This window comes from Trypanosoma theileri (assembly GCF_002087225.1).
Source record: "Trypanosoma theileri isolate Edinburgh chromosome Unknown TM35_Tth_32_V1, whole genome shotgun sequence".
Lineage (NCBI taxonomy): Eukaryota > Euglenozoa > Kinetoplastea > Trypanosomatida > Trypanosomatidae > Trypanosoma > Trypanosoma theileri.
The window spans coordinates 27,613-37,201 of NW_021639874.1; the positions used below are offsets into that span (position 1 = coordinate 27,613).

Sequence of the window (9,589 nt, forward strand, 5' to 3'; positions counted from 1 at the left end):
TTTTTTGGTTTTCTATTTTTTTTTTTTTTCTAGTTCGACAGATATATCGTGTTATTCTCTTTTTTTCTCAGAGTGATATTTCCTTTTTTTTATTTTTTGTTTCTTTTTGAGACATCACGGGTTTGTTTTTATTCTTACTATTTGTGTCGATTATTTATTTATATTTATACTTTCATGTTTCCTTTATTATTATCATTATTATTTCTTTCTTTCTTTATTCTTCATTTGTGGTTGCTCAGTGGACGGGGGTAAAAAAAAAAAAAACAGATCCCAAGAGAGAGGTTCATACGTACACGCATACACAAACACATATATATAGTGACATTTTATTTATATACAAATATATATAGAGAGAAGGAATAAACGAAGAAAAAGAAAGAAAAGATATAGAAAGAGATGTCAAACTTTTCCCGTGAGGCGACAAAGTTACTTCATGTAGCGGAGGATGCTCTCTCTGGCAGAAGAAATGCCGCATCGCTGCAGCAGGCAATAGCAGCCGAAGCTCCATGGGAGTCTTTTCGGCCAGCTGCAGAGCGGTATAAGAATAATGATATAGAGTATGGATTACCGGGTAATCACCATGTAGTGGTGGAACTTCAACGGCAACTTCATGTAGCCATGTCGGAGATTAATAATCTCCGTTGCGAATTAATGGCTGAGCGGGAGTCCCGCTCACAAACACTCACTTCATTAGGCCGTCGATGGAAGGAAGAAGTTATGGTGGAGTTGCGTGCAGCTGATCACCAATCGCGTCGTGCTATCTCCGAGATGGAGGCAAACATGCTGCAGCGGCTTAAGGAAGAAGCAACAACACGTACAGTCATGCAGCGACAGTTAGAAGAGGTTCTTCGCAGTAGTAAAGTGCGAGATCGGTCGCAGTTTGATCACCAGGAGCATATTCAGGAACAGTTAGATGGACTCCGTGAACGACTTGAAGCGGCTGTTGCGGAGTGTGGTATTGTACGTGTGGAGTCCGCACAGCAACTAGAAAAAGAGCGGGCGTCACTTTCACAACGTCTGGATGCAGAACTTTTGCGGTATGTGGACATGCGGCGGGATGACCAGCGAGAACGTGAGGCACTACGACAACAACTAAAGACAGATATCGTTAATTTTGGCTCACAGGTTCGGGAACTTGTGGATGAGGCATGGCGCACACATGGATCTACATTAGAGCGCACCCTGCGTGAACCGTTGGATGCCTTTAGTCGTCAAATGGGGCGACATGAGGAGATTGTAAGTGCGATGGATGCGAAGATACACGACTGCACGGCCACCTGTCGTGCGGAGCTGCGGCTGCAGACGGCATCACTGCAGGAACGCGTGGCCGCCGTAGAGGCGACTGCGGCGGTGACGGCATCTCGCGTGGATCGCGCGGAGCGGAAGGCCGACGCCGCACACGACACGGCGGGCCGCACGAACGCAAATGTTGACGTCGCGCGGGATGTTGCGGAGCGGGCGGCCGCACAGGCGCAGCGGGCGACGGAACGGGCACAGCGCATGGAGGACACCGTGCAGGACCGATATGCCCGACTGCAGCAGTTGGAGGGTCAGTTGGCATCCATCGCAACAGCAGAGAAATTACGTTCGGAAATTGAAGCGGTGCGACGGGCGGCTCTGCGTGCAGAGAGTGGCGTGGATGCGCTGCGGCAGGTGTGTGAACGGGATGAGCAGCTGGTGGAGCAAACCCGCCGTGCGGTGGATGGATACTCCGATCGCATCAGCGGATGTGAACAACTCACTCACCGACTGCGGGCTGCTGTAGAGACGGTGGAGGGACGCATGCCGCCGTTGTTGCAACGACTCACAGCACTCGAAGAGGCGCGTGAAGGGGCCGCGGTGGGCACGGCGCATGTGGACGACACTTTGTTACTATTGCAGCAACGCGTGCAGGTATTGGAGGGTGGTGTGCGCAGTGTAGGGGAGCGACTCGAACAGTGGCGGCGGGATGTGAACAACAACGCACAGACACTCGCTGCGCGGGTGGAGTCTGTGAGTGAGTTGACACTCCGCAGCGAGACAAACAGCGCCGCGGCGAGAGCCGATGTGGACCGCATGGACCGCCGTGTGACTCAACTCGAGTCGCAGACGAGTCAAATGGCCGCCGACTGTCATTCACTGCGCGGTGCGGTGGATGATCACGCAAAGGACACCGCCACGCTGTCGAGTCGATTACAACAAGTGGGAGACTGGCAGGAGCAGCGAGAGGCGCGGTTTGAGACATTACTCTCTGAGACAGGAATGCAGAATGTAACGGCAGTGGAACAGAGTGTTAATAGACTGGACGCTAAACTGCAGCGGGATGTACGTCGACTAGAGACGAATTTGAGAGAACGCACGGCCGCATTGGAATCCCTAGTGGAGGAAAAGATATCAACACTGCAGGAACGTCTCGGAAGGAGTCAGACACCACAGAGTGAAACCATGCTGCAAGCATTAGCGCGGGATATGGAGATTTACCAGTCAAAGGTAGAATCTCTAAATAAGTCTTTGACGATGATGGATGATAGTATGGAGCAGACACGGCGGGAGTATGTACTAATGCATGATTGGAATATGTTACGCAAGACGGTATCAGCACTAGAGTCTAAACTTCGTTCTGTACAGGAGGATACAGCATTACAGCAACAAACGGATGATGAAGTTCAAATAAAACTACGAGATGTAGAAGGTGAACAGCGACGTCAACGTCATTTATTACAACAACTTCAAGAGAATTTGATGATGGTTCGCACAGAGGTACGGGATTTTGCTTCTCCTATTCTCACAAAACAATTCTCTCGTATAAAAGCAGAAGAGGAATTCATACCAACTAGGGTAAAAGTAGTAACTGAAAAAGAGGCACTAGCACCAACAACAACAAGAACAACAACAACAACACCAGTACCAGCAGTACAAGCAACATCAGTATCGGATACTGGAACTACAGTAGAAAGATTCTCTGGAGGAAGTGTAATGGCACACTCTGTTGAATATCACGAGGTACGTTCATCGAATACAGCTGCCATAGAAACACAAGGTAGTGAAGCGGGTACGACAAAAACCACCACCACAACATCAAAAACAACATCAAACACCCATCCACGGACGTCTAGCACTGAAGTAATGCTCTTGGGTGATCGTAATGAATCTCCTGACGCCCATGTAATTCCTCAGTCACTAGAAGATTCAAGAGGAGTAGAAGAACAACCGGAATCAAGCACCACTACACCAATTACTAGACGAACGATGGGATCCCATCGTGTGGACTCTCTCTCACAAGATGAAGTAAGTGGTAGACGTTTAGTGTCAGCGTGGGGAGGAATGAGGAGTAGTGATTCTATTGTTACACCAAATGCCAGAGAACCTGAAAGAACAGCAGAAGATACGACAACTAGTAGTAAAAAAAATAGTTCTCCGGATGATGAAACCCATGGTGAAAATGTCAAAGCAAATGAGGATCGTGCTTTAGTAGGACTCCATGCTTCTCTTATGAACCCACCACAAGAATCTTCTAGTAGTACCGCCTCTGCAGAAAAATTACCAACGCGTAGGGGTATACCAACTATGTGGCGACAAACTGGTAGTAGTTATGATACCGCAAGTGAAGAAACCATCACTGCAGTAACACCACTTGCGGTACAGAAGAAAAGTACCACCAGTGAGTCTCCTGCTACACCAGTTAAAGATACAGAAGTGAGCAAAGTACCTGAAGAAGAAACACAACCAGCGAAAAAGACCACTGCATGGTATGATGACTGGGATGACACTAGTGAAAGTGAAGAGGGGAACGTACCCTCTGAACAAGATAAAACCAAGCAGGAGGAAGAAAAAAGAAAAGAAGGGGAAGTAGAAGTTAGAGATGCCAATGTAATGCGAACCCCTGGTGGGGGAAGTGATATATACGCTACACCCCGCAAAATGTTTGTAACGGCAGCAAGTACTTTCCAAGAGGAAGAAGTGGAAATACCACGTCATGGTACTGGAACGTCTACAGGTTCGTCATCTGGTGAATCAGAGATGCGGAAGACACAACAAGCTCCAATGAAACGTTTCACAAGTTTTGATGATTCTACCTCAGAAGAAGAAAACTGAGAAATAAATATATTGATGCTTCATATAGATTGAAGTGTATATAATTGCATATATATATATATATATATATATATATATAGAGAGAGAGAGAGGGAGAGGGAGGGAGAAAAGGGTATAGAGGGCAAAAAAAAAAAAAGAAAGCAAGCATTCACTTGTATTTATCTGACTCTCTGCTTATGCGTCTATGAAATGTCAAATGAGTGAAAAACTATGATGGGGGTTTGTTCCATGGTATTTGCAATGGTAATTTTGTGTACCAATTTCTGCATTTCTCCTTTCTCTTCCTTTGAATCTGCTTTAAAAAATAAAAGTGTTTTTGTGTTTTTAATCTCTCCTTTTTTTTGTTGAATGTTTTTTTTTTTTCTTTTTTCTTTTTTTTTTTTTTGCTTTCTTCTTGTGATTGGACGTAGTGAGAGAAGGGATAGTGAATACGTACGGAATAGTGGGTTAGGGTACCATGTACTTTTCTGGTGTTATTGGCGCCTTCTTGTTTTTATATGCCCCGCTAGTGATTTGTGGAGCGGTTTCTGCTGTGTTCCGACCACAATTATTAGTGGTGGCTCTCTTTGGGGCTGGTGCTTCTCTTCTCTCCTTTCTCATCACTGGACTCTTCTACACTATTATACACCTTCTATTCCCATCGGCTAACACCTCTCTCTTTGTAGCGATAGTGGTGATATTGGTGCATGTAGCCGCTGCAGGGGCATTACGTGTGGGTCTCTTCACTTTACTGTTGTGGGTGGAGAAATATGCACGTGTGTTTGGGCAACTCCTCGCGGTGAGTTCTGTGCGATTTGCATTCGTAGCGGCCGCAGCGGGATGTGGCTTCGGTGGATTATCGGCATTGCGGGGCGCAGGCACTATGATTGATGCGACTCGACGGCTTACATTCTACACAGCGGGAACCACCGCGTATGATATGAATATTTGTCCACAGTTACCACTTCTTGTGCACAGTACACTACAGGGATTTTTCTTACTACTTGCACAGATTGCATGGGGTGTGATGACAGGACAGGCAATCGCCGCATTACAGGAATACTCCGTGAAGGAAGCATGGCATTTGTGTACTCGTTCTTGTTGTTTTTGGCGTCCACAAACATATGTAGAAGACGTTGTAATGGAATCCTCTGATGATCTTCTCTACAGACCACTACGTCCTGCTTCTCCAGATGTTGGGGAAATGATGACTTCTGCAAAGCAAACGGAAGTCACGGATGTGGAGCACATGAAGTCAGTGCTGCATACAATTACGAGTAAAGATTCTCCTAAAAAAGAGAAAGAAGAGAAGTCGGGTGAGGCAAAGAGTAAAACAAATCATTCTTTAGAGGAAAGAGAAGAAAGGGAAACGACGGAAGGAAGGGAATTTACACAATCTAATGTAGAAGAAACAGTAGAAACAACAAAAGGAACAGAAGAAGAAACAGAGAAGGAAAAACCAGTTACTAGGACAAACTCTGTTAAGAAGGAAGAAAAATCATCATTAAATCATACTTTACCGAAGATGACACTACTGCAAGAAACACCATCAATAGCCTTAATATCTCTTATTGCTTCTATTTTCCTGCATCTACTCTTCGCGCTTGCCTCTTTGATGAATAGGGGTGCTTACAATGATGAGACGCATGAGGAAGTGCCATTGCGTGGTTGTGCAGTTTCCCTCCCTTTTCAAGCTTTCATTACGATGTTGTCCCTTATTTGGATGAGTTTGCTGCTCTATAATGAGAGACGTGAAGAGAAACCGTGAGAAGTCATTTTTTTTTTTTCTTTTTTACATTGCTTTGTCTTTGTGAGAGTAAGAGAGGAGGTTTTTGAAGAATAGGGAGAATTGGTTGGACCGCAGAAGAAGATGATGACTGTTTTTGGAATTCACCTACTTTTGTTTTATTGCTTTCCCGTTTTTTTTTTTTTTTTTTTTTTTTTTTTTTTTTTTCCTTCTTTCTTTCTGTATTCTTCTGTTTTCTCTTCTTTTCCTTTCCTTCTATGTATTCTTCTTTTCTATTTCTTTCTTTGGTTTTCTTTGACACCTAAACGTTGCAGCCATATTTAAAAAAACAAAAAAGGTAGAGCAGAGGAATTGTAGAGAAACTGGTGACATATCCAGCACCAGTTATCCTTTTTTCTTTTCTTTTTTTTCTTTCTTTCTTTTCTTTTCATTCTTAGTTATTTTTCGTTTCTTCTTTCTTCTTCTTCTTCTTCTGCATTTCCTCAGTTCCCTTGATTGACCATGCCAGTTGCCATAGTGACTGTGGATGTCCCCACAGCCGCATATACACAAGTGAGTGAACAACAACAACAACAACAACAGCAGCAGAGGCGAAATGCCCCACAAGCGGCGGTATCGTCCAATATGCCCAAAACAAATAATAATAATAATAATAATAATAATAATAATAATCATCATCATCATCAACAGACATTCGGGCGTACACTCACACCGGCGGAAACGGCAACGCGGTCGGACGAGGAAGCACCCATAAAATTCACACGTGCAAACAGCTGGAGTGAATCCTCCGCAATAAATGATGCGGCAAAAACTTCGACACCTACAGTAACAGTAACAACAACAACAACAACAACAACGAACATCAATAAAATACGCAGTCAAATTGCTGTGGAGCAGAAGACCCATTCTTTTTCCAACCCCATGTTAAAAGAACAAGGTGTGAAGCCCAAGCAGCGCGACGGTAATGAAGCTCCTCCTCGGACTAACAAAACAACAACGACAACAGATGCAAACCCCGGCAATTCTACATTCAACAATAAGAACGAGAATAGTGGTTGTAGTAATGTGTGTGTGCAGATGTTACTGACAAGCCGTGCGGATCTGCTTGACTGCGCTGATCGACAACTCCCTACATTGCCGTGTTTACATAATCCACTCACACGACTCCAACACGGTAGTGGAAATGATGTACGATGGCGAGTGCGAATGCTGCGACTTTCACGAAACAACCTCACATCACTGGAGGTTCCCGCAGTCACAACACTCCCCGCAGCGCAGCCACTTGCACTTGCCGCCTTTTCACGAGTAGTGATGCTTGACGTTACGCGAAATAAAATCACTTCACTTGCCGGTGTGGAAGCAATGGCATCATTGCGGGTCTTACTTGCCTCACACAATCAACTCGAAGATCTCGCCCCACTCTTTAGTGTCTCCTCTCTTCTACAGCAGAATGGTACGTTGGAGGTACTGGACGTCAGTTTCAATCACATTCGTGATATTCTCCCTACTACTACTACTACTACTACTACTACTACTACTACTACTACCACACCGAATAGTACTACGAATAGTGTCCTAACTAGATCTCTTGATAGAAACACTGAGGATGATTCCACAGAAGCTAGTAATAGTTTAGAATCATCACCAGTGGCAGCAGCAGCAGCAGCAGCACCAGCAGTAATGCCACTACGCCGACTGCGCACATTAAATCTCTCCTTTAATCACCTTCAACAATTGGACAGTGTTAACATGCTCTTTCCCGATCTAGAGGAACTCCGCGTGGTAAGGAATCAACTCACGACACTGCCCTCATCATTCCCTCGACGTCTATCTATTCTTATACTTCAGCAGAACTACCTGACTGAGGATGCCCGTCGCTGTGCGATGGAACTTCCGCAGCGGATGCGGACCATTAAAGAAGTAGACGTTAGTAAACAGCGAACTAAACCGAAGAGTCCACCCATATTTAGTGGTTTTTTCGGTGGTGAGAAACCTGAGAAGATTGATATTACTATTGATAGTAATCAGAATCATAATAATAATAGTGGTACTAGTAGTAATAGTGATAGTAGGAGAAACAGTAGTAGTAGTAGTACTAGTAATAGTAAAAATGATGATGATAAGGATGAGAAGAATGAAGAGTCAGAAGAAAAATTAGAAGAGATAGAAGCCGAAGAAGGACAAACTGGTGATGATGAGAATGAGGATAGTGGTAATCATATGATAGATACCCAAACTACTTTTGGGACGCTGAATAGTGTGAAGATAGTTAAGCAACAGAAACAAAATGATCAGAAGGAGCAGTTGCAACAAGAGGAAGAAAAACAACCACTAGTTTTCTCTCCTCTTATGCAAAACCATTTGCAGGATCTAGTCTCCACTTCATCTATAGTATCAACAATAACTGCAGGGGGAAATTCTTTTTGGACCACCTGCGGTAATTCCTTGGAATGCCTCCCTCCACACGTATTGGGAATCCTTGCACGTCTTGTTGCCTCCGCATCTCTGCGACCTTCTAAGAGAATGTTGGATTCGTACGTTCTCTCCTTTGCAGACTCTTCAGATGCCTTTGGAGTACTTGCACATATGCAGAAATTTCTCCGTAATGACTTTCATCCACCTCGCGTGGGTCTCACCGCGGCGGATGTCAATCAAGCGGACGCAGTTGCGCAGCGAAGAAGTCTCGTGGCCGCGTGTATAGCCAGAAGTGGTGGAGTGATGCCGTTAAATCGATTGTTGTTGAAATCCGGAGATGGTCCATGGTTGTTGGATATGTTAACGCAGATGGAGCAGCAACAACAGCTCGCTTGGGATTCTTCTCTACACACTGATCAAAAGAAAGAAGAAGAAGAAGATGATGAAAAAAAAGAAAAAGAAAAGGAAGCATTTCACTCTGAGTTCACATTAAAGTTCCCCGCACCGCGTGGGAAGTTACGCCGGCATGGCGGTGTGTATGGACGCAATTGGTTAATTAATGAACTCAAGGCGCCGCTGCGGTGGAGCAACACCCAACAGTGGCACAGTGTGCATGGCTGCTGCGCCCTTCAACACACCAGACAAGAGAGAATTGACAGACGTAGAAAAGCACCAGTCGTTGAAAGTGAAGTGGGGGAGTCAATGGAGAGTCCCGCTTCGGAAACACTTCAATCTTGTTAACTACAGAGAAATTGGTGTATCTGTCTTTTTTCGTGTGTGTACGGGGAAATTCTTTCTTTTTTTTTTTTCTTTATTCTTCGTTAGTCTTTCACGTATATATATATATATATACATTTGTATATAATAGAATTACATGGAAAAGAAGCAAAAGTGTATGTGCGACTTAAAATTTTTTTTTTTACTATTATTTACTTTCCTGCTTTGATAATTTCTTTTTTTCTCTTTTTTTTTTTATTAATCTATTCTGGGCGTTTGTACTGCGTGTTTTTCTTCTTTCCTTCCATATAAACGTCTTTTTCCTCTTACTGCGTGCTTGCCTTATTTTGTTCTTTTTTTTTCGATATATATATATATATATATATATAAACCCCTCTTGCTGTATTATCTAACAGAGTAAATGAAAAAATAAAAATAAAAAATATGGTAGCATTTTTCTCGATTGAGGAACGAGGAAAGGACTGATTAAATAATAGAAGCCGGAATGTACAAAAAAAGAAAAAAAAGAAGAGGAAGGAACAGTATTGAAGAGAATCGGTTAAGGAGGGAGTTTTTCTGTGGGCGTTCTGAAAAATTCTTTTGGTTGTTTCTCACGCTTTTTTTTTTTTTTTTTATCTCTCCTTCTTTCCTTCTTTT

General features: G+C 43.8%; 3 protein-coding genes across 3 annotated transcripts; all 3 read left to right on the forward strand.

Moving 5' to 3' along the window:
- Nucleotides 1-396: 396 nt before the first annotated feature.
- On the forward strand, nt 397-4,074 carry TM35_000321160 (uncharacterized protein; the record flags this gene model as incomplete). The annotated part of the gene is made up of 1 exon (XM_029028743.1): nt 397-4,074. One exon carries the CDS (start codon nt 397-399, stop codon nt 4,072-4,074), a length of 3,678 nt encoding a protein of 1,225 aa, XP_028879867.1.
- A 457-nt stretch (nt 4,075-4,531) lies between these two features.
- TM35_000321170 (uncharacterized protein) lies at nt 4,532-5,821 on the forward strand (the record flags this gene model as incomplete). The annotated part of the gene is made up of 1 exon (XM_029028744.1): nt 4,532-5,821. The coding sequence occupies one exon, from the start codon at nt 4,532-4,534 to the stop codon at nt 5,819-5,821; it is 1,290 nt and encodes a 429-aa protein (XP_028879868.1).
- Nucleotides 5,822-6,301: 480 nt separating this feature from the next.
- TM35_000321180 (leucine-rich repeat protein (LRRP)) lies at nt 6,302-8,956 on the forward strand (the record flags this gene model as incomplete). The annotated part of the gene is made up of 1 exon (XM_029028745.1): nt 6,302-8,956. One exon carries the CDS (start codon nt 6,302-6,304, stop codon nt 8,954-8,956), a length of 2,655 nt encoding a protein of 884 aa, XP_028879869.1.
- Nucleotides 8,957-9,589: the final 633 nt, after the last annotated feature.